The sequence below is a fragment of the Brachycentrus maculatus genome, unplaced genomic scaffold (genome assembly GCF_059751285.1).
Source record: "Brachycentrus maculatus isolate JH-2025_06_01 unplaced genomic scaffold, ASM5975128v1 h1tg000131l, whole genome shotgun sequence".
Classification (NCBI taxonomy): Eukaryota; Metazoa; Arthropoda; class Insecta; order Trichoptera; family Brachycentridae; genus Brachycentrus; species Brachycentrus maculatus.
The window spans coordinates 1,402,110-1,427,301 of NW_028280884.1; the positions used below are offsets into that span (position 1 = coordinate 1,402,110).

A 25,192-nucleotide genomic window follows, 5' to 3' on the forward strand; every position below is an offset into this window, starting at 1 on the left:
AGAAGCATCTGGTAGCAATAAAGAGAAAGGCTCAATCTAGGATTTGACTGGTCAATTGCTAGTTTAATGTATACAAAGTTTACCACTTTTGAAAATGACATTTTGTATTATGGCGGTATTGCTATGGCTTGTCCCATTATTTGGGATAGACCCTTCAATGTCTGCATATGTCTAACAAAGACAGGTAATTCTTCTCTTTTGATCTGTATACAATATCATCACATCTTCCCTAGACGTTGTTGACCATCATGAAGAAGGTCTCTTTGTCTGATGTTATCCAGAACAGCTCCTAGTTTAATCAGAATCAAGCTATGTAAATTCCTACGGAAGGACAATCGCCTTCTAGTAATGCTACGTCTTCCTTTAATACAGCAAATTCCTCACTCTTGATCTTTTTAAAATATAATCAAATCTTCTCCTTTGAGTGTCTTGTCTGTTTCTCTGGACATTAGCGATCATCACGAAGAGGACTTATGTATTATACTATTCGGAATAGCTCCTAGTTTGATTAGAGTCCAGATATGTAAATTCCCAATCCAGGACAATCGCCTTCTGGTATTGCCACGTCTTCCTTTAATATTATCCCTGAGAATCACTCGAGGTCTTGATATTACTCGCATGCAATATAGTAGTAGTATGTGGCTTAGATGACGTCTGAAAGATTGATTTAGGGATAGACCTTTAAAAAGCGCCATCTGAGTATGAATCCTTCTGACGTCCAATCATTTACAGCTCTGTAAAAGGTACTATTGCAATTGGTAACTGATTTTTTGGTCATGGTCTAGACTATGTATACATGTAGTTTGTGTCCGTCTCCGTAGTGTAATGGTCAGCATGCTCGGCTACCGTTCTGGAGGTCCTGGGTTTGATTCCCAAGGGGGGTAAAATAAATATAAGTGATTTTTTCACTGTAATATTTATTCAATATTACCATGGACTGGTACCTGAAGCGGAGGGCTGATCACCTTTCCTTCATGTGTAAAAACGATCAAGATAACACTGCGTTTATATGACACAGTGCCCTATGCACCATTGGGTTGCGGATAAAGGTTTTTTTGTGGCCAAGGCTCTACATATTCAATTGTTAACTAATTTCTTGGTCATCTCCAGGTATCAGACATCCACGCGCACGGCGCCAAGCTGTCGTGGAACCCGCCCGCGGACGACGGCGGCCAGCCCATCGACAAGTACGTGGTGGAGAAGATGGACGAGGCCACGGGGCGCTGGGTGCCGGCGGGCGAGACGGACGGCCCCGCCACCTCGCTGGCCATAGACGGCCTGCAGCCCGGACACAAGTACAAGTTCCGCGTGCGCGCCGTCAACCGGCAGGGCAAGTCCGAGCCGCTCACCACGCAGCAGGCCATCGAGGCCAAGAACCCCTACGGTAAGCCGGCTGGCTTGTTCATTGTCTTTCACTCTAACAACATAGTATGGATCTCCTAGCTCTGTTGTAGGCAGTCAAGATCATGTCCCATTTGGTGAGCGCAGCTAGAAGAAGATTTATTACAAGTTTTTCACTTAAGATTAAACGTTTTACAAACCTTATTAACCTGTCCGGGAGTATGGCTATACATTTTTTTTCAATTTCCATTTCAATTTATTTATTTCAATTAATATATACATTACAAACTATAAAAAAAATTAAATTGTATACATTAAAATAAATTAAAAAAGAATATATGCAAGAACTATTGCTAAAGGTGTAGAAGAATCCCGCTTCGGAAAACTCCTTCAGACACATGGAACAGATTAATACCCAATGAGATTCATATTGTTCAACATAGCGGTAGCTCTTCCTACAGGCATAACCATCGGCAGGTTGGTCCTGTGTATAGGAATGTGAAACAATCTATGCCGACGCTGCCTTAGGTAACTATCGGGAACATACAGACCAATGCTCCGGATAATTTCAGGATTATCGATCATACCGCGCAACAATGGATAGAAATGCGTAATCAAATACACATTCCATCTAGTCTCTAAACTATTGTAGCCGAGCATACCCTGGAGAAACTCGGTCGGCATACATGTACGGCCATACCAAATTTTCCTCGTAGGAGTATATCCGTACACGTATGGCTGATACAAAACATGATTTGTAACATGATTTATATCAAAACATGTTTAAAACATGATTTATTTATAAATGGTTTTATATGTTATTTATGTGTTTAAGATAATAATAAAAGAAATAAAACTTTTTTACTAACTGTAGAGATGACCCTCTTGATTCATGTGAATTATCTCATACAGATGCGGCCGGCAAGCCTGGTACTCCAGTTGTCGCCGACTTCGACAAGGACTTTGTGGAGCTCAAATGGACCCGACCAGAGTCCGACGGTGGGTCTCCCATTACCGGCTACGTCATTGAGAAGAAGGACAAGTTCTCACCGGACTGGGAGGAATGTGCTCAGGTAACTTGAAAACCATTTGAACATTTTTTTATTCAATTCAATTCAATTTATTCAATAATTAGTATGTGCATTACAAATTAACATTTAAAAACATCAATTAAAAAGTAAGCAAGAAGACTCTTGTTAAAGATGTAGAAGTATTCCGCTTTGAAATACTCCTTCAGACACGTGGAACAGATCAATATCCAGTGTGATATTGATCAACATAGCGGTAGCTCTTATTACATTGTTTACAATTCCTGGGCCTTATGGCTAAGTATAATGGTTTTTTTACGTTGTCATATTATCTTTAAAAGATGGGCTCTTTTTCAGTATTTCTATGCCATCATTGATGGTGTTACGTCACCTTTTACTTGGTACTTGCTATTTAAAACGTCTTTTTTCTATATTATCTGCTGTGTTTCTTTAAAACATGATTACAATTTGTAGGTAGTCTGTAACATCTATCGCAAGGGTTTAAATATATTATTATTTTCAGATCGATGGTGATGTCACCAGTGGAAAGGTCAACGATCTCATTGAAGGAACCAATTACGAATTCCGCGTCCGCGCTGTCAACAAGGCCGGAAAGGGAGAACCCAGTGACGCTTCCAACTCTCATCTCGCCAGAGCCAAGAACCAGGCCCCCAAGATCGACAGGAACTTCATGTTCAACGTCAAGATCAGAGCCGGACAGAACTTCGAATTCGATGTCCCTGTCTCTGGTGAGCCCATCCCGACCAAAGAATGGTTCCACGACGATAATATCATCGTCAATACCGACAGGATCAAGATCACCAACGAGCAGTATTCCACCAAGTTCAAGCTCGTGGACTCTAAGAGGACAGACTCGGGAGTCTACAAACTCAGAGCCAAGAATATCAATGGAGTAGACAATGCCACTTTGAACGTCGTGATCTTGGATCTCCCACTGCCTCCCGAAGGCCCGCTCAAGGCTGATAACATCACCAAGTCTGGGTGCAATCTCTACTGGAGACCGCCTAAAGATGACGGCGGCAGCGATATCACCGGATACGTTGTGGAGAAGATGGATTCGGAGAATATGAGGTGGGTCCCGGTCGGAGAAGTCCAGGGATGCAACATCCGCGCCGATCACTTGATCGAAGGACACGACTACACCTTCCGCGTCCGAGCTGTCAACAAGCAAGGAGAGTCTCTGCCACTCATTGGTCACGAACCAGTCACGGCTAAAGATCCTTACAATACTCCGGATAAACCCGGAACTCCCGTTGTCAAAGACTGGGATAAGGATCACATGGATCTTGAATGGGTCCCGCCGAAGAAGGATGGCGGATCTCCTATCACGGGATACATTATTGAAGCTAAGACCAAATATGGATCCTGGGAGAAGGCGGCTCAAGTTAATGGACCGCAGACCACAGCTACCGTTCCTGGACTTATCGAAGGCGAAGAGTACGAGTTCAGGGTCATTGCCGTCAACAAGGCAGGACCCGGTGAACCTAGCGACGGATCCATGTCTCAAATCGCCAAGGCACGCTTCTGCGCTCCTCACTTCGACAAGATGCTTCTCAAGGACCTTACGGTCAGAGCGGGACAGAGGATCGCCTATGAGATTCCAATTGAAGCGTCTCCTAAGCCAACAGCTGAATGGCAAATCAACGGAATTGTCGTTCAGCCGTCTGACCGTGTCGACATGCAAGTGTTCATGAATAAGGTCACGTTTGATATTCCATTCTCGACTCGCGCTGATGGAGGTTCTTACAAACTCACTCTCAAGAATGATCTGGGAGCCTGCAGTGCTACTGCTCTGGTCACCGTACTAGACAAACCAACCAAACCAGAGAAACCGCTCATCGTGTCCGAAGTCACAAAGGAAAGCTGCCAGCTCACTTGGCGTTTGCCAAAGGATGACGGCGGTTCCCCCATCCTCCACTATGTCATCGAGAAGATGGATCTTACCAGGGGAATCTGGTCCGACGCTGGCATGAGCACTTCCTTGACTCACCAAGTCACCAGGCTTGTTCACATGAAGGATTACCTGTTCAGAGTGAGCGCGGTGAACGCCATCGGCCAGTCCGAGCCACTTGAATTAGACAAGAGCATCTGCGCCAAGAACGAGTTCGATGAGCCTACTGCTCCTGGTAAGCCAGACATCATGGACTGGGGCAAGGACCATGTCGACTTGCAATGGGAGGCTCCCAAATCAGACGGAGGATCTCCGATCACCGGATACATCATCCAGAAGAAGGAGAAGGGAAGCCCGTACTGGGTGAATGCCGTTCATGTTCCTCCGAAACAGACCAACGCCACGGTTCCCGATCTCACCGAAGGACAAGACTACGAGTTCAGGGTCGTGGCAGTCAATACCGCCGGACAGAGCGAGCCCAGCGAGGCGTCTGACATCGTCACTTGCAAGGAGAGGTACTTGGCTCCCAAGATCAAGACTCCTCTCCGCGAGATCCGCATCAAGGCTGGTCTCATCTTCCACGTCGATATCGACTTCATCGGTGAACCCACCCCTGAAGTTGTCTGGACCAACCGCGGCAAACCTATCGAAACTAATGAGAGGACCACTGTCACATCTATCGGTCATCATACAATCGTTCACACCGTCAATTGCAAGAGGAGCGATGCCGGATTGTATCATTTGCTTCTGAGGAACAGTTCCGGTATGGACGAGGGAAGCTTTGACGTCATCGTCCTGGATGTTCCCGCGCCACCGGAAGGTCCTCTGGAATACGAGGAAATCACGTCGCAATCCGTCACCTTGTCTTGGAAACCACCCAAAGATAATGGCGGAAGTGAACTTACCGGCTACGTTATTGAAAAACGCGATCTCACTCATGGCGGTGGCTGGGTACCGGCTGTGGCCTACGTGAATCCCAAGTACAACCACGCCACGGTCCCTAGACTCATCGAAGGAACCAAGTACGAATTCAGAGTGTCCGCTGAGAACTTACAGGGCAGATCTGAGCCACTCAATACCGAGAAGCCCGTCGTCGCTAAGAACCAATACGACGTTCCCGGAAAGCCCGGAAAACCAGAACTCTTGTCCTCGGACAAGGACCATATCAAGGTCAAATGGTCTCCGCCCATTTCCAATGGAGGGTCCAACATTATCGGCTACGACGTGGAGAGGAGAGATAAGGCCACCGGCAGATGGATCAAGATCAACAAAGATCCCATCAGGAATAATGAGTACAATGATGATAGGGTTCAAGAAGGCCATCAATACGAGTACAGAGTATCGGCAGTTAATGCTGCCGGTCCTGGTAAGCCTTCTGACCCGTCCAATATTCTGACTGCCAAACCGATGAAGGAGAAACCAAAGTTGTGGTTGGATGGACTCATCGGGCGCAGAATCAAAGTACGCGCCGGAGAACCTATCAATGTTACCATCCCTATCACTGGAGCTCCTACGCCGACCATCTCATGGACCAAGGCATCTATTCCACTCCTATCATCACACAGAGTGTCTTCTGAGACAGCCAACGATCAAACCAAACTGTGTATCGAGAAGTCCACTCGTGATGATTCTGGTAAATACACCATTACCGCTTCTAACGAGCACGGAAAGGATTCGGCCGATATCGAAGTTATCGTTGTGGACAAACCTGGAATGCCAAAGGGTCCACTTACATACAGCGGAGCGACTCAAGACTCTGTGAGTCTGGCTTGGTCTCCGCCCACAGACGATGGCGGCAGTGAGATTACCGGATACGTTGTCGAGATGTCCGACTATGGCGTAGACAACTGGCACGCCGTTGCTGGATTCTGCCCCAAGTGCGCCTTCACAGTCAAGAACCTGATCGAAGGAAAGAAATACAACTTTAGAGTCAGGGCTGAGAACATTTACGGTCTGTCCGAGCCTCTTGACGGCAAACCGATCATTGCCAAGTCACCATTCGATCCTCCAGATGAGCCGGGCAAGCCCGACATCACAGCGTACAGCTCGAACAGCTGCGCGCTGGAATGGAAACCGCCTGTCAACTGTGGTGGAAAGCCAATCACGGGATACTATGTTGAAAAGCGTGAGCGCGGAGGTGAATGGTTGAGAGTTAACAACTATCCTACTCCAAATACTTGCCTCACGGCTCAAGACCTACGCGAAGGTTTGAGGTATGAATTCAGGGTTATTGCTGTGAATGAAGCTGGCCCGGGCAAACCTAGCAAGCCTTCCGAATCCATCGTGGCTCAAACTCAGAGACTGCGTCCCGATGCTCCGGAAGCTCCTAAACCAGACCGCGTCACCAAGGACTCTGTCACTCTGTCATGGAGGCCACCGAGGAGCGACGGTGGAGCCAAGATCAAGGGTTACATTGTACAAAAGAAGAACAAGAAAGATAAGGACTGGACCGATTGCAACGAAGTTCCAGTCAACGCTCTCATTTACACCGTACCCAAACTCAAGGAAGGTGACGAATACCAATTCAGGATTATCGCTGTTAATGACATCGGGAACTCTGAACCCAGCAAGCCTACTTCTGATATTGTTATCGAAGAACAACCGAACAAGCCTTGCATGGACTTGGGAGGAGTACGCGACATCACCGTCAGAGCCGGAGAGGACTTCTCTATCCACGTTCCTTATACTGGATTCCCTCAACCGACCGCGACTTGGTTCGCAGACGACAACGTTTTGGATGTTGACGCCGACAAGAGAATATTCCAGAAGATCACTCCGGACTCCGCTTCTCTTGTTGTCCAGAACTCCAAGAGAACCGACGCTGGACAGTACAGACTTCAGCTGCGTAATCCTTCAGGATACGATACGGCGACTATTAATGTTCGCGTACTGGATAGACCAGCCAAACCGGAGAATCTGCGCGCTGACGAATTTGAAGGCGAAGCCCTCACATTGTACTGGACTCCGCCCAAAGATAACGGCGGTGGCGAAATCACCAACTACGTCGTCGAGAAGAGAGAAGCGCGCTCGCCAAACTGGACCAAGGTGTCAGGATATGTCACCACTCCGTTCTTACGCGTGAAGAACTTGAGTGTGGGACGCGAATACGACTTCCGCGTGATGGCCGAAAACCAATACGGGCAGTCTGATCCGGCGCAAACCACAAACCCGATCAAGGCGAGACATCCGTTCGATCCTCCGAGCGCTCCCGGGGCTCCTCGGTCAGTCGAGACGACAGAGTCGTCCATCACGATCACCTGGACCAAGCCTCGCCACGACGGCGGATCTCCGATCACCGGCTACGTCATCGAAAAGAGACTCATCAGCGAGGACAAATGGACCAAGGCGTCTCATTCCCACGTGCCCGACACGACGTACAAGGTCACCGGGTTGATCGAGAACCACGAGTACGAGTTCAGGGTCGCCGCGGTGAATGCGGCCGGCCAGGGCCCGTACTCGCAGAGCTCCGACATCATCGTGTGCAGGGCGCCCGCCAACTCGCCCAAGATCACCAGCGACCTGAACATCCGGGACATCACTGTCATCGCCGGGGAGGAACTGAAGATCACCGTTCCATTCACTGGCAACCCAAGACCAAAGGTAATGCGATCACATATTGATTTTTTGCCTTTATCAGAGAATCTTCTAATAATTCAAGTAAAATAATATTTCAAAGCCATTTTTAATATTTGCAAAATACAGTATCGAGCGACAGACTTAATTATGCCAAAATCTTTAGTTCAAGACACACTACTGTTTTTTTTCTGACCCAAATGGTTCATAGGGCACTGCATCAAATAAACGCGATATCACAACATTTTAAGTGTGTCCAAATACTTGTCCACAAAATCTGGATTATCTCCAATTACAGGAGTTATTTTCATAATTTTTTTGACATCTCATTAAGATGAACTTCCAAGAATTTGAGTAGTGTGGTTGTCAATAATGGGTAGAATTGGTGAATGTCACACGTGTATAAATTGATCACTTAAACCAGCCTATGACGGCCGTCAGCCCCGTAAATACCCAGACTTCCATATTCTTCTTCATCTTTGATGAGATGTCAAAAGATAAAGTCGATCATTAATTATTAGAAGGCAATGTGAAACTCATATTATCAAGATCCAATAAGATTTGATAAGATACGAATGACCTAAGTGAAAGAGCTCAGAGTGACTGTTCACAAGTGATTTTATAAAGATAAAGAGAAACAAAAAGATAGGGACAGTTTGGTCAGCCTTATGGAAACAACCATCGCACTCTGGCCACAAGAGTAACTAACTGGTTTTTCATTTTCTCCCAGGTGGGTTGGAACGTGAACAACGAGGACATATTCCCCGACGACAGGATCAAGTTCACGACTACCGACACGGAGACTGTATTCCTGAACAAGTGTGCCAAGAGGAGCGACACCGGTGGATACACCATCATCCTCACCAACAGCGAAGGCTCTGACAGCGCGAGCTGCAAGGTAAAGACACCATCACTTTTGATCAATAGCCCCGTAATCTCCTACCAATATTAAATACCACTTTTTCATCCATAACTTTGCGACATTTCTTCAATATTGGTGGTCGATGTATCACGGTATCACGATGGTCATAATTTGTTAATTCTAGTGTCCCTCAAGGTTTTTATGTCTCCCCGAGATATTTCGATAATACCTCAATATGTCCATCAAAAAACTAGCACGATGGTCATAGTTTGTTAATTCTAGTGTCCCTCAAGGTTTTTATGTCTCCCCTGAGATATTCCGATAAAACCTCAATATTTCCATCTAAAAACTATCACGATGGTCATAATTTGTTAATTCTAGTGTCCCTCAAGGTTCTTATGTCTCCCCTGAGATATTTTGATAATACCTCAATATTTCCATCTAAAAACTAGCACGTTGGTCATAATTTGTTAATTCTAGTGTCCCTCAAGGTTCTTATGTCTCCCCTGAGATATTTCGAAAATACCTCAATATGTCCATCAAAAAACTAGCACGATGGTCATAGTTTGTTAATTCTAGTGTCCCTCAAGGTTTTTATGTCTCCCCGAGATATTTCGATAATACCTCAATATATCCATCAAAAAACTAGCACGATGGTCATAGTTTGTTAATTCTAGTGTCCCTCAAGGTTTTTATGTCTCCCCGAGATATTTCGATAATACCTCAATATGTCCATCAAAAAACTAGCACGATGGTCATAGTTTGTTAATTATAGTATCCCTCAAGGTTCTTATGTCTCCCCTGAGATATTCCGATAAAACCTCAATATTTCCATCTAAAAACTATCACGATGGTCATAATTTGTTAATTCTAGTGTCCCTCAAGGTTCTTATGTCTCCCCTGAGATATTTTGATAATACCTCAATATTTCCATCTAAAAACTAGCACGATGGTCATAATTTGTTAATTCTAGTGTCCCTCGAAGTTCTTATGTCTCCCCTGAGATATTCCGATAAAACCTCAATATTTCCATCTAAAAACTAGCACGATGGTCATATTTTGTTAATTCTAGTGTCCCTCAAGGTTCTTACGTCTCCCCTGAGATATTTTGATAATACCTCAATATTTCCATCTAAAAACTAGCACGATGGTCATATTTTGTTAATTCTAGTGTCCCTCAAGGTTCTTATGTCTCCCCTGAGATATTCCGATAAAACCTCAATATTTCCATCTAAAAACTATCACGATGGTCATATTTTGTTAATTCTAGTGTCCCTCAAGGTTCTTATGTCTCCCCTGAGATATTCCGATAAAACCTCAATATTTCCATCTAAAAACTAGCACGATGGTCATAATTTGTTAATTCTAGTGTCCCTCAAGGTTCTTATGTCTCCCCTGAGATATTTTGTTAATTCTAGTGTCCCTCAAGGTTTTTATGTCTCCCCTGAGATATTTTGATAATACCTCAATATTTCCTTCTAAAAACTAGCACGATGGTCATAATTTGTTCATTCTGGTGTCCCTCAAGGTTCTTATGTCTCCCCTGTGATATTTCGATAATACCTCAATCTTTCCGTTCCAGGTTTTGGTTGTTGACAAGCCGTCGCCTCCTGTGGGACCTCTGGAAGTGACTGACATCACCCCGGATACCTGCACGCTGAGCTGGAAGCCTCCATTGGACGATGGCGGCTCTCCTATCACGAACTACGTTGTGGAAAAGACAGACAACAATGGAGTGAGTATAATTTTTTGCAAAGAAAACCGATTTGAAGAGATTTATCGATAAAACCACTCCTAGAATTGCTTTGTTTGACTGGTAGATATCCGTAATTCCCGGGATTATGTCTTGGAATGATCAGTTCCTATTTTCTGCGTTTTATGGATTCGTGTTTTTGTAGTGAATTTTTTTTTTCAATCAACTATTTAAGCATATTCAGATAACTTTTACAGCTGTTCGTAGTGTCTGCCTCCATAGTGTAATGGTCAGCACGCTCGGCTACCGTTCTTGAGGTCCCGGGTTCAATTCCCAAGGGGGTCAAATAAATACAAGTGATTTTTCACCCTAATATGTATTCTATATTACCCTGGACTGGTACCTGAAGCGGACGGCTGATCAACATTCCTTCATGTTTTAACGATCAAGATAACACTGTGTTTATATTATGCAGTGCCCTATGCGCCATCGGGTGCAGATGAGGGTTTGAAGAAGAAGAAGACAACTTTTATAGCTGTCTTTGTATGCTATAATTATCCTAAGAGATGTCTCAGGCTATTTTTGAGACTGACACTGTTAAAAACCTTTGACTTTGGTTAGTAAAATTAATACATAATAACATTTGTTAACGTGTTTGATGATACCCAGCACTCTTGTTTTAGACCGTTTGTTTGGGGTCGTCAACCATAATTTTGTATTGTAATATCGCCTGTTTTATTTACGCACCTAAAATATTGTCTATTTTTGCAGATTTGGACCAAGATCTCCTCATTCGTACGCAACTGCCACTACAACGTCATGAGCTTAGAAGCAAATAAGAAGTACCACTTCAGGATCAGGGCAGAGAATCAGTACGGAGTATCTGATCCTCTGACTCTTGACGAGCCTGTCATTGCCAAGGTATGTTATGTCCCTTTTTATTTCAATGATAAAGATTGTAAGTTGTGTACAAGTAATGTGTATGACTCAGTTGTTATCTTATCATCAAATTAATTAGATCACATATGAGTTGATCTGTCTCTGTTATAGAGTCCTGAGATCTATTCCTTGTGGGATAAAAAAAAAACCTATCTGATTTTCAGCATGATGTTTTTTTAATATCACTCTGGACTAGTACCTGAAGCGCATTTACATGATAAAAATTCATTCATTCAAACCCTTTTCCGCACCCCAATGGTGCATAGGGCACTGCATTATAAACGCAGTGTTATCTTGATCGTTAACACACGAAGGAAAGGTGATCAGCCTTCCGCTTCAGGTAATATCGAATAAATATTACAGTGAAAAAATCACTTATATTTATTTGACCACCCCTGGGAATCAAACCCGGGACCTCCAGAACGGTAGCCGAGCGTGCTGACCATTACACTACGGAGGGGGACATAAATAGTGCCATGATAAAAATAGTGAAGGATATTGGTACCATACAGCTAGGACACAAAATGCCGAACCCTCTTCTGGTGGAACAGAAGGTCTATTGACGATAGTTAACGTTCCGGCTTCTAAGGAATTTTACGTGGTTTCCTCCCAGCAATGAGCAAATGCTAAGAAGTTCCTGATTGGCCTACACTTGATTATTCCTCCTGTTCCCAACACAGATTCAAATTAAATAGAAATTTTGCTAGAAGAAACAAAAATCCACTAAATTATCTGTAAACCTTGTACATAATAAGCAAGCTAAACAATGATTGCAATTCCCATCTAAAAACAAATCTTGAAGCGAAAACTTGACCATGTTGCCTTTATGTGATTACACTGCGTCGATGTCATGCAGTGTCGTATCCACTAGTGTATGCTAATAATGTAGAGCTTAAGTACTCTCTTATGGTAGAGAAAGTCCAAAACAAGTTTTTGAGGTATCTCTACATGAGAGAGTACGGCTATTATCCTCGGGTCTACCCGACCCAGTTTCTCCAGGGTATGCTTGGCTACAATAGTTTAGAGACTAGAAGGAATGTGTATTTGATTACGCATTTTTATCCATTGTTGCACAGTATGATCGATAATCCTGAAATTATCCGGAACATTGGTCTGTATATTCCCGATAGTTACCTAAGACAGCGTCGGCATAGATTGTTTCACATTCCTATACGCAGGACCAACCTGCCGATGGTTATGCCTGTAGGAAGAGCTACCGCTATGTTGAACAATATCTCATTGGATATTGATCTGTTCCATGTGTCTGAAGGAGTTTTCCGAAGCGGGATTCTTCTACACCTTTAAGTCTTATTGCTTACTTTTATTACAATATATACGCCTTGAATATTGTTTGTTATGTATATATATATTTTTTTGTTGTTTGTTATTATTAAACACTTTAAACTCCATGTTGTACTGTATTAAAGGCTAATAAACTAAGAAGTAAGATCGTCATCAGCATTATTAGATGTTGATGGTACACAAAAAAACTGTGCCAACATCATTTAATGTATTTATTGTTAAATAGAACCCCTTTTTTGTGGTATTTTATTGTTGAAAAACATAAAAATTATCATTGTGACAACTGTTTCGCCAAGTTGTGGTATTTTCAAACAAAAATTACCATTAACAATTAATACATAAATTAAAATGGAGTTCTACAAATTAAACGCCAAATCAATAAATAAATCATTTCATGTGTCGATAGTATGGATATTTGAAAGTAATGTTTTTCTCCCCAGTTCTCGTTCACGGTTCCCGACGCTCCTGGAACGCCTCGCGTCGGAGAATGGGAGAACGGTACGGCCACGGTGACCTGGGATCGTCCACGTCACGACGGCGGGTCCCGCATCCAGGGCTACCGCGTGGAGTACCGGGACGTGCAGGACGGCGTCTGGCAGGCCAGCGACTATCTGGTCAAGGACAACACATACCAGGTACTTTATACATTCTTGATTGTAATGAAAAATAGCAACGAAACTTAGTAGTTTATATTAGTATATACAGTTGTGGTGAAACGGGAGAGGGGCACGAGTCTGTAACACATACCACAGACTTGTGCCTTTCTTCCGTGTCACTACAGTTATATCATGTCAAGTACATAATCAACTGGGAATTGTCCAGTTGTAGTACAATTGTACAGTTGTAGTACAATTGTATAGTGTAGTACATAATCAGTGAGGAATAGTACAGTTGTAATACAATTGTATAGTGTAGAGTACATAATCAATCAGGAATTGTACAGTTGTAGTACAATTGTACAGTGTAGAGTACATAATCAATGAGGAATTGTACAGTTGTAGTACAATTGTGCAGTGTAGTACAATTGTACAGTTGTAGTATGATTTTACATATGTAGTACAATTGTATAGTGTAGTACAATTGTACGGTTGTAGTACAATTGTACGGTTGTAGTACAATTTTACAGTTGTAGTACAATTTTACATTTGTCGTACACTTATATAGTTGTGGTACAATTGTACAGTGTAGTACATAATCAATGAGGAATTGTACAGTTGTAGTACAATTTTTAGCTAAAGCTAGATATCGCTAGTTTCCATTTTATGTACTAATGAAACGGCGCATCCTCTCCCAGGTGTACAACTTGGAGCCGGGCCACGAGTACGAGTTCCGCGTGAAGGCCAAGAACGCGGCCGGCTTCTCCAAGTACTCCAACAACTCGAGCAAGTACCACGTGCGCGCGCGCTGCACGCCACCCTCGCCGCCCGGCACGCCCAAGGTGCTCAAGGTCGGCCGCAACTACGTGGACCTCAAGTGGGAGCCGCCCGCGTCCGACGGAGGTAGGCTTCCCGACAACATTCAATACCGTATCTTATACCAAGCTAGGACACAAATGCCGAACCCTCTTCTACTGGAACGGAACGCCTGTGGACGATAGTCGATAGTCAGGGTGGTTCACTAGTTTTATCATACATGATTCACTAGTTTTATCATACATCGCTCACTGCTTTCAAGAACGTCATAAATCAAAAATCGTCAATTTTCAGTTGTGCATGTTTTCGGAATGCCCGGAAAATGTACTATATCCCAGCAAAAGAGGCATATTTTTAACTTAATATTTATCCGGCTTCAGGGCAGTAAGTGTTGTTTTTGCATTTTGAAGAAAAGGTATTGTTTAATTATTTTTTGAAATATACTAATTTTTTTCAAATGGAGAAAGAACTTTCAGGTTTTGCCTAAATAGATCTCTAGCACAGTAAAAGTTCTATAAGTGGCTTGATATTTATTTTTAATACATTGTATTATTTTTTTAAACTTTAAAAATGTTCTCCTGAAAAATCAAGTTTTTTGATTAATGACGTTCTTGAAAGGAGTGAGCGACATGATAAAACTAGTGAAGAACATTGGTACCATAAACCAAGCTAGGACACAAATGCCGAACCCTCTTCTAGTGTAATGGAATGCCTGTGGCTGATAGTCGATAGTCAGGGTAGTATCATACATGGTAAAACTAATGAAGAACCTCGGTACCATAAATCAAGCTAGGACACAAATGCCGAACCCTCTTCTAGTGGAACGGAAGGCCTGTTGACTTTTTTTTAGATGGAAACTGCTTTTATTATTTACCTTGCTTATTATGTATAAGGTTTAAGGATCATTATGTGGATTTTTGTTTCTTCCTACAAAATAAAAATGTTTTTATTTTAATCTGTGTTGGGAATAGGAGGGACAATCTAGTGTGGGCCAAGGTCTGTTGTCTACAGTCCGGCTTCTCCTGAGGAGTTTCACTACATAGTTTCTCCCAGCAATGAGTAAATGCTGAGAAGTTCCTGATTGGTACACACTATTGTAGATTATTACTACTGTTCCCAACACAGATTAATATAAAACACTTTTTTAAGCTAGAAGAATCAAAAATCCACTTAATGACTTTGTACGTAATAAGCAAGGTAAATAATAAATGCAACTCTCAACTAAAAATATTCTTCGCCGCTTGACATAGACTAGAAAAATATTCCACGCTAACGTCCCATACAATTGCCACCATAGACTAGAATATTAATATTATTCAATAAATAGGCTAGTCAAAAAACACCACACTAGTGTTTTTTTAATAAAATAAAAAGAATAAATATAATTTCGGTCAGGAGTCGAAATAATCTGCAGGTATATATGAGGAGTTGCATGGATGTGGAAGAGGCAAAGGTTGTTTGCAAAGACAGATGGTGCGGCATTCTATTCTCTCTGCCTGCCCCTGCGGAGAAGCGGCATGGTGTTCAGTTAGTTTTATTAGGCTAATTCCAACCGGGAGGAATATCTGAACATTCTTCTTCTTCTTTTGACTTTTATCCGCACTTATCGGATCGATGCGATATTAGGTTGATCGTTAATCATATCAAGGCAGAGCGATCAGTCCTATGTCTTAGGCGCCAACTCAGGGAAGCCATGTTGAACATAAGAGTTATAAATATTTATTTCGTCCCCCCGGGAATCGAACCTTGGATATCCAGCAATATAGTCGAATGCACTTACCACTACAGATTGGTGTGGCATCGTGCACTCTCTGCCTGCCCCTTCGGGGAAGCGGCGTGATGGTTAGTTAGTCAGTTAGTCAAGTTCTTTGAAATGGGGTGATCGGATTAATATAACGTTGCTTTTGTGATTTGCAGGATCTCGCATCACCGGTTACATCGTGGAGAAGCGCGATGTCGGTGGCGCGCTGTGGGTCAAGTGTAACGACTACAACGTCATGGACCTGGACTACACCGTCATGAACCTGATTGAGAAGGCTGACTACGAGTTCAGGGTCATCGCAGTCAATGCCGCCGGTAAGTTGGTTCATCAATCCAGGGGTCATCCTGCAGTCAAGTTATTGAAGTAAATTTGTATCTACCATAAATCCAGTAATTTCAATCAAAATCTTTTAATTTTTTTGAATTAAAGCTATGTTTAAACATTTTGAGTGTCTCCTGATACATGTTCACAAATCTGGATCACCAATAGATGTCTGATGGACCGATCGATGGACCGATCAAATTAAGGCAGCAGCAGGCACCTCGGTGGTTGGAGCGCTACGTGCAGCGCAGTCAAGGGATAACTGGAGAAGAGTCATTGCTTCTGCAAGGGTCACAACCCTCAGCAATGAGGATTAAGACGGAGAAGAAGAAGAATAGATGTCTCTAGTGATTCAAGAACAATGTTTCGAAATTGGATCATATATATAGAACCAGGACTTCCAGAATAGTAGCCGAGCATGCTGACCATTACACTATGGAGGCGGACATTATAATACATTATACATTATTATACATATCGCCTTGAAATCTTTCTTCGACAAACTTTTCATATATCAGATTGTAAATTAACATATCGATTTGGTTCCAGGCAAGTCGGAGCCATCGTCTTGCACGATGCCGGTGAAGATATGCGAGGTGCTGGGAGGCACCAAGCCCGAGTGGATCAAGGCCATGACCAACCTGACCATCCCGCTGGGCAAGGCCTACACCATCGAGTGCTCCGCCACCGGCAACCCCACGCCCACCGGGCGCTGGTTGCGCAACGGCAGGGAGATCATCATGGGCACCAGGTGGGCATATTCTACATCATCCTTAATTCCATTCCTTTCCGGGCCACCTGTAGCTTGTGAATGGTCAGCACTATGAAGACGGCCATATTATACATCGTCCTTAGTGTTATCTGCGAGGTTCTATCGCTTATGGGCCACCTGTAGCTGCTGAATGGTCAGCACTGCTAGTGGCACATCAAAGACTGGATTATTCATATAATAATTAATAAACCCTGAAGTGGGCAACAGGTTGTTGCCGAAACTAGTTGGTTGTTGCCGAAACTAGTTGGCTGTTAATAAAAATGTGAGTGGATCAAAAACAAAGTCTTTTTATTTCTCAAAATAATATATCACTACGATCCACAAGGTTAATGCTTTCAATGTTCAAAATATACCTTTTACTATGTTCAATCAATTATTGTTACTTTCGTCATGTTGGCTAGCATCGGTCTGATCATGTCTCTAGCCTTTTGAAATCCTTGTCCCATGTCGCTTGCCATGTTGGCCATGGTCTAAGTATATCATCGTCTTGCAGATTTATCGCTGAGAACAGGGACGGCGTCCTTCGGTTGAACATCACGGAAGCCCGGGAACAGGACGAAGGAGACTACACTTGCGAGGCCATCAACACTATCGGCTTCATCTACAGCACTGGACACGTCAAGATCGGAAGTAAGTGACAAATTAATTATGTCTTCTTCTTCCTGGCTCCATCCCAACTCACCGTCTTTTTAGACTGTTGCGGACAGCTCTCCTCGTCCACAGGTTATAGGACCTTCTATTTATTTATGGTTCACAAACAATGAAAAACACATTAAAAGAAATGAAATACAGTGCAAAAAAAATTGTTTAAATGGTTTTCATCAATTAGATGAGAACACAACAAACTTACAGAAACAAATAAAAGTACAGGTTAAATACTTAATAAAGATTAGAAATTTGGTTGTAAAAAAAAAGAGTCTACTTTCGAACCCTTATCTGCCCCCAATGGTGCAATTCTTTGCGGGATTTAAAAGAAGGTAATAGAAATATTATAGTAGGGTTGTAGTATGGTAGGGTAGTAGCCTGTGATGGTAGTCAGCTCCGTAAATGCCCAGACTTCCATATTCTTCTTCGTCTTTGATGAGATGTCAAAAAATAATGTGACGATTCATTGTGCGTCTTTCTCTGCAGCCCCGCCTCGCATCAACCGCATGCCGGGAGACTTGAACCTGCCCGAGCACGACAACACCAAGATCAAGATCCTGTACTCCGGAGACCAGCCCATGGATGTCATCCTGAACAAGGACGGCCACAAGGTCACCGAGTCGCCGCACATAAAGTACACCGTCTTCGACGACTACATCATGATCTTCATCAAGGACATCTCCCAGGAAGACGCCGGTAAGACATTCCGTATAGTATTGAGGACTAACATAACCAATATATTTCCATTTCCGCCTCCGTAGTGTAATGGTCAGCACGCTCGGCTACCATTCTGGAGGTCCCGGGTTCGATTCCCAAGGGGGATAAAATAAATAAAAGTGAATTTTTCACCTATATTTATTCAATGTTATTACCCTGGACTGGTACCTGAAGCGGAGGGCTGATCACCTTTCCTTCATGTGTAAACGATCAAGATAACACTGCGTTTATATGACGCAGTGCCCTATGCATCATTGGGGTGCGGAAAGGGGTTATATATATAACATAACCAAACAAAAAAAATTACTTTGAGAGATCGAACTTAGCAGGAGAATGACTGAACATCACTTACAACATTTTGAGTGTGTCCAAATACTTGTTCACAAATCTGGATTATCTCCAATTATAGGAGTTGTATGACAGAATTAAAAACTAAGATATAAGAAAGGAATGTAAGGCTGAACGAGGAATAATTGAAAAGATTAGGAAGAGTTCTTTACGGTAGTGTGGACATATGGAGCGAATAGATGACAAGAGAATGACTAAGAAAATATATGTGACGAATGTGAGAGGGAAAACAGAACGAGGACGACCGAAAAAGACTTGGCACGATCAGATCAATCAGAACCTAAAATCTGGCGGTGTCAAAAGTCTGCGTAATTGGAGGGCATGTATGACTAGATGTACGGATGTGAAGGAGGCGAGGAGTGTATGCCAGGACAGAAGAGTGTGGTGTTCCATCCTCTCTGCCTACCCCTGCGGGGAAACAGCGTGATGGTAGTAGTAGTAGTACAGGAGTTATTTTTCATATTATGTTTTGGCATCTGATTTTTAAAACGATGTTTGATAGATGTTCGAATGGTGAAATAAGGAAAGAATGCAAGGCTGAGATAAGCATTATCGATAAAATTAAGAAAGGTTCTTTGAGATGGTTTGGACATGTGGAACGTTAGGAGTGAGGAAAGAACGGTTAAACAAATTTATGAGGCGAATGTATTTGGAAAAAGAAGCAGAGGAAGACCGAGGAAAACCTGGAACAATAAGGTTTGTCAAACACTTGAAAGCGGCCGGGTCAGGAGTCGTAATCATCGTCGGGTATGTATGAGGAGATGCATGAATGTAAAAGAGGCGAAGAATGTTTGCAAAGACAGAGTGGAGTGGCGTTCGATTCTCTCTGCCTACCCCTGCGGAGAAGCGGCGTGATGGATAGTTTATCAAGTATGTGATTTTAATCCAGGATTAGGATTTCACATACAAACGAAAGAGTTCTATGTAGTATGTTGAAATATCTGGATTGAATGTTAACACACTGCTATAAAGATTCAGAATGTATGAAAAGAAATGTGTCCGGTTGTGGTCCCGTGGTTAGTATCGCGGACTCTTGAGTAAGAGTTTCTGGGTTCGAACCCCCTACCACAATTTGATACCTATTTTTAATCGTGAGCCACTTATATAAATAATAAAACCTTTATCCGCACCCGAATGGTGCATAGGGCACTTTCATATAAACGCAGTGTTTTCTTAATCGTTTATACATGAAGGAAAGGTGATCAGCCCTCCGCTTCAGGTACCAGTCCATGGTAATTTTGAATAAATATTACAGTGAAAAAAATCACTAATATTTATTTTACCCCCCTTGGGAATCGAACCCAGAACCTCCAGAACGGTAGCCGAGCGTGCTGACCATTACACTACGGAGGCAGACGAAAAGTAAGCCACTTAGGCTCATATAAATAGCATGATCCGAAATAGTATCCGCCTCCGTAGTGTAACGGTCAGCACGCTTGGCTACCATGCTGGAGGTCCCGGGTTCGATTCCCAAGATGGTCAAAATAAATATTTGTGATTTTTTAGTCTAATATTTATTTAATATGACCCTGGACTGGTACCTGAAGCGGAGGGCTGATAACCTTTCCTTTGTGTATTTAACGATCAAGATAACACTGCTTCTATATGATCCAGTGCCCTATGCACCATTGGGTGCGTATAAGGGTTAGAAGAAGAAGAAGAAATAGTATGAAATTGAAGTATTTACGTAAATAATAAAAACTTAACTATTAAAAAAAAAAAGTTTATTTATTAAATTTAAAAAAAATTAATTCTAGGCAACTACAAGCTGACGTTGAAGAACAATTCCGGCGAGGTGTCTGACAGCTTCCAGGTGTACATCACCGGACTGCCAGGACCTCCCGAGGGTCCTCTGGAGACTACTTCCATCACCAGGCACTCTTGCACACTCGCGTGGCGTCCGCCCAAGGTCAACGGAGGACTGCCCATCACCCACTACGTGGTGGAGAGGAGCGACATCTCAGGTGCCTTGATCAATCATGAGTTGACAATTTTAACCTTTCCATTAAAAAAAATGCGCGTCCCGGTGGTAAATACACAATAAAAAATTTGCAATTTCAAATTGGAAAAATACGGACATTCATAGCTAATCCCCTTAATTAACCCTTACTGGTCCAATGTCGAATCTCATCCGACATCGATTTTTTCCTTTTAGTTCCCATGTCGGATGTTATTCCATATTTTTTTCATCATTAGTATTATTTATTTAAATTCCAAGCTTACATTTTTGTCACTCATATGGAGCAGAGGACAAAAGATTTTTCCAATTGGAATGTAACTGTCTACCTAGATTTTTTTTTTTAATTTTGGGGGACCGGAAAGGGTTAATTATAAATGACGTCAAAAATTATAATAATTCAGATTTATTCGCTGAAAACATCAAAAAATTATCTGGCAACGCTCACGGAACAAGCATAGGTCCGCTCTTGTCGGAAGCCCAAGAGCTACTGCCGCTAGCCCGCTAGCCGCTAGCTAGAGAACATTGAACTTTTTTTTTTACACTTATTAGAGTGAGTTAGACTCAAGCATTGATTGAGGTTATACAAAACTTTATAAAAATAACTTTAATTAATTGTGTTTGATCACAAAAACTTTTATACTTATACATTTATTCTGTTCACAGGAAACGCATGGATCACGGTTGCTTCGTCGTGCAAAGACACCCAGTTCACTGTTCAAGGGCTGACCCTCGGACAGGAATACTTGTTTAGGGTACACGCCTGCAATGATAACGGTATGGGACCAGCTCTACAAGGTGTCAACCCTGTCAAGGTACTAAAATCATACTATCTTCTGTCTTCAATTCCAATTTATTTCATTTGTTTTGGAGTATGGAGATTTGGTTGGAGCGCTACGTGCAGCACAGTCAAAGGATAACTGGAGAACAGTCACAGCTCTCAGTTATGAGGACTAAGACAAATAAGTAATTTTTAAACCATATTCGCTCCCTATATGGAGCATATCGGGAGCCTATAGTGTCCACCTCCATAGTGCAATGGTCAGCACGCTCGGCTATTGTTCTGGAGGTCCCGGGTTTGATTCCCAGGGGAGAGGGTCAAATAAATATAAGTGATTTTATCAATCTAATATTTATTCAATATTACCCTAGGGTATTATTACCAGTCTAGACTGGTACCTGAAGCGGAGGGCTGATCACCTTTCCCTCATGCGTTAAAGATCAAGATAACACTGCGTTTATATGATGCAGTGCCCTATGCACCATTGGGATGCGGATAGGGGTTCGAAACGAATGAATATGGAGCGTATGGAGTCCACAAACTATCTCAAGCTTTTCTGTCGGCTGCCAGCTCTTGAGCATCCTTCAAAGTCAGATTCGCGTCCCGAAGTTCTGACGAGAACTGCCGACGAATTAGTAGAATAGAGCAAATTCATTTCTATCCTTTTCATTGGGTTTTTTTATTTGAGCGTCATTTGTTCAAATTATTTTATCTTCTTTTGTCTGACATGAATCGTATTTGATTTCATTTTTCTTCTTTGCAGCCCAAAGCGCCATTCGATGTTCCGTCGCCTCCTGGAACTCCGAAGATCACAGAAGTCGGTGGAGACTTTGTCCACCTTCAATGGGAGAAACCGGAGAGCGACGGTGGCTCCAGAATCCAGGGTATTTATTTATTTTTCATTCCTTATATTCATTAACAGTCTCTTTTGTTCTTATCAATTCCCAATGGTGGGGACTGACCGGAGCCATTTTGTCGTAATATAACATGTTATGAAGCGAGCATTCGTCTAGTCAGTACAGCGAGCCGAGCGCTCCATCCATAGTTTGGACGCTCGCTGATGCTCGCCGCGAGCGATGTTGCGACGGAACCATAACACTTTGATCGCTTTTAAGTCGAAAAAAATATATCCCATGCATGTTACTGACAAAGTAGTTGGGAGTTTCTTGATATAAATTATGCCAACTCTTCATTCCAATGTTTTGCTTTTTTGAACAATAATATTTGTCTGTCTCATTTACCATATTTCAATATTTTAATAAGAAAAGTTTTGATATTTGTTATCTGGAGGCCTTGGGTTCGATTCCCAGGGGGGGGTACAAAAAAATAAAAGTGATTTTTTTCATTACAATATTTATTCAATATCACCCTGGACTGGTACCTGAAGCGGAGGAATAATCACCTTTCCTTCATGTGTTGACGATCAAGATAATACTCCGTTTATATGATGCAGTACCCCATGCACCATTGTGGTGCGGATAAGGTTTTTATATTATATATAGTAGCTCTAAGTTGGTGACTGACCGCTACAAGAGATAAATCTAGAATGCCGCTTGCCAGACGATGCGGGTATGTACACAACTGCGCTATGTTGTTGTCACCACAGTGTCACCAGGAGCGTGTATTCCGTAAGGGCAGAAAAGCAGTGCCTATCCTAACTTACCCACGTGACATACAAAATCGCCACCAGTACCTACCCTACCTTGCTAAGTAGTACCTAGCTTACCTTATTACTTACCTCTACTGCCTGCCCTAATTAATTTTCTGTGCATGCCATTGTGTCACAAACATACCCACATTTCTTACAATATTCTTGCTTTTTTTTATTTCTAACCCTCATCCCCACCCGATGGTGCATAGGGAACTGCATCATATAAACGCAGTGCTATATTTATCGTTTACACATGATGGAAAGGTGATCGGCCTTCCGCTTCAGGTACCAGCCCAGGGTAATATAGAAGAAATATTAGAGTTAAAAATCATTTGTATTTATTTAATCCCTACCCTGAGAATAAAACCCGGGACCTGTAGTAGGGTAGCCTAGCTTGCTGACCATTACACTACGGAGGTGAACTATTTATATAAATATTAGAGTGAAAAAATCACTTATATTTATTTGCTGGGAATCGAACCGTAACCTCCAGTACGGAAGCCGTGCGTGCTGACCATAACACTACGAAGATGGACAAACATTGACAGGTGGCTTTTTATTCAATTGAAGTAAATGATAAATTTTCTGTATTTCTCTTCCAGGCTATTGGATAGACAAGCGCGAGGTTGGATCCAGCAGCTGGCAGCGTGTGAACGCAGCGCTGTGTCCCGCGGCGCAGATCGCCTGCTCCAACCTGATTGAGGGTCGGCAGTACGAGTTCAGGGTCTTCGCGCAGAACGAGGCTGGACTCTCCGAGGCCAGCAGCAACAGCACCCAAGTCAAGGTCGTCGATCCTAAAGGTAAATCACATTCTTATTCAAATATCAGGCTTCCGACACCACCGTAACCTATACATATCTAATTAGTTCTCGATAGTCAAATCTTGCCATCTTAGTCTTCAGTAAACAAGGTTTCTGAGCCTACAAATTTCTTTACAACATTTTGAGTGTGTCCTAATACTTTTTCACAAAATCTGGATTACCTCCAATTACAGGAGTTATTTTCATATTATTTGTAATTTATTTTTTAATATTATTTTTTATTTTCATATTATTTGTAATTGTGTGAAAATAGGTGTCTGAAGGAGTTTTCCAAAGCGGGATTCTTCTATACCTTTAGAATAGTATTCTTGCATATTTTCGACTTTAATGTATTTTAATCTGTACGCTTAAAATTTTAAGTTTGTTTAAATTTTATGTTAATTATAAATGAATAAATTTAATTGAATCGAATTAATGACACAAGTTTCTAAAATAGAATTTTGATTTATTTACTCGTTTACAGCCGCAACGCCGCCCGAGATCGTGAAGCCGCTGAAGAACGCCAACTGCATCCAGAACCACAACGCGCAGTTCACGTGCACGATCACCGGGCAGCCGAGGCCCGTGATCACGTGGTACAAGGGCGCGCGTGAGATCACCAACGGGCCGCGCCACCGCATCTGGTCGGACGGGGACGTGCACAACCTGACGGTGACGGACGTGTACGGCGAGGACGCGGACGAGTACGTCTGCCGCGCCGTCAACAAGGCGGGCACGCGCAGCACCAAGGCCGAGCTGCTCATCATGAGTGAGTACTAACTTGTCATTTTTGGAGTACCTCAGGGGTGCTCTCTAGAACCTCTTCCAACCTTGTTTACTTTGAAATGTGATGTTATTATCACTTTTGGAGTACCTCAGGGATGATCTAGAGCCTCTTCCAACCTTGTTTATTTTAAAATGTTGTTTACTTTGAAATCTGATTTTATTATCACTTTTGGAGCACCTCAGGGGTGCTCTCTAGAACCTCTTCCAACCTTGTTTACTTTGAAATGTGATGTTATTATCACTTTTGGAGTACCTCAGGGATGATCTAGAGCCTCTTCCAACCTTGTTTATTTTAAAATGTGATGTTATTATCACTTTTTGGGTATCTCAGGGGTTAGATATTTTCATTATTTTATGAGTTTTGTAACAACAACACCAAGATAGTGGTACTCTGATACCATTTTATATGACTTCTTTGTACCAAATTACTCAAAAGTACTTTGTCACTTTTGCGGCATCTCAGGGATATGATCTTTAACCGCTTTTTGAGTACATCAGGGTTAAGATATTTTTATTAGATTTTCAACCTCATGGTTTTTGTACCGGAATTACCGAAATGGTGGTGCTAATCACGAGTCAGTAGTGCTTTA

The 25,192-nt window shown here is 42.5% G+C and overlaps 1 protein-coding gene across 32 annotated transcripts in view; it reads left to right on the top strand.

Moving 5' to 3' along the window:
* Positions 1–25,192, top strand: part of bt (projectin protein bent) — a 288,017-nt gene that overhangs the window by 236,010 nt on the left and 26,815 nt on the right. For all 32 annotated transcript variants that reach the window (XM_088260322.1, XM_088260293.1, XM_088260302.1 and 29 more), the window contains 17 exons: positions 1,111–1,384; positions 2,254–2,414; positions 2,893–7,881; positions 8,585–8,752; positions 10,299–10,451; positions 11,181–11,330; positions 13,091–13,285; positions 13,945–14,149; positions 15,980–16,138; positions 16,695–16,896; positions 17,411–17,547; positions 18,049–18,258; positions 20,385–20,591; positions 21,251–21,399; positions 22,129–22,249; positions 23,619–23,816; positions 24,301–24,585. In XM_088260322.1, coding sequence (XP_088116448.1) covers positions 1,111–1,384; positions 2,254–2,414; positions 2,893–7,881; positions 8,585–8,752; positions 10,299–10,451; positions 11,181–11,330; positions 13,091–13,285; positions 13,945–14,149; positions 15,980–16,138; positions 16,695–16,896; positions 17,411–17,547; positions 18,049–18,258; positions 20,385–20,591; positions 21,251–21,399; positions 22,129–22,249; positions 23,619–23,816; positions 24,301–24,585 — 7,963 coding nt within the window. The remainder of the gene's footprint in view (positions 1–1,110; positions 1,385–2,253; positions 2,415–2,892; positions 7,882–8,584; positions 8,753–10,298; positions 10,452–11,180; positions 11,331–13,090; positions 13,286–13,944; positions 14,150–15,979; positions 16,139–16,694; positions 16,897–17,410; positions 17,548–18,048; positions 18,259–20,384; positions 20,592–21,250; positions 21,400–22,128; positions 22,250–23,618; positions 23,817–24,300; positions 24,586–25,192) is intronic.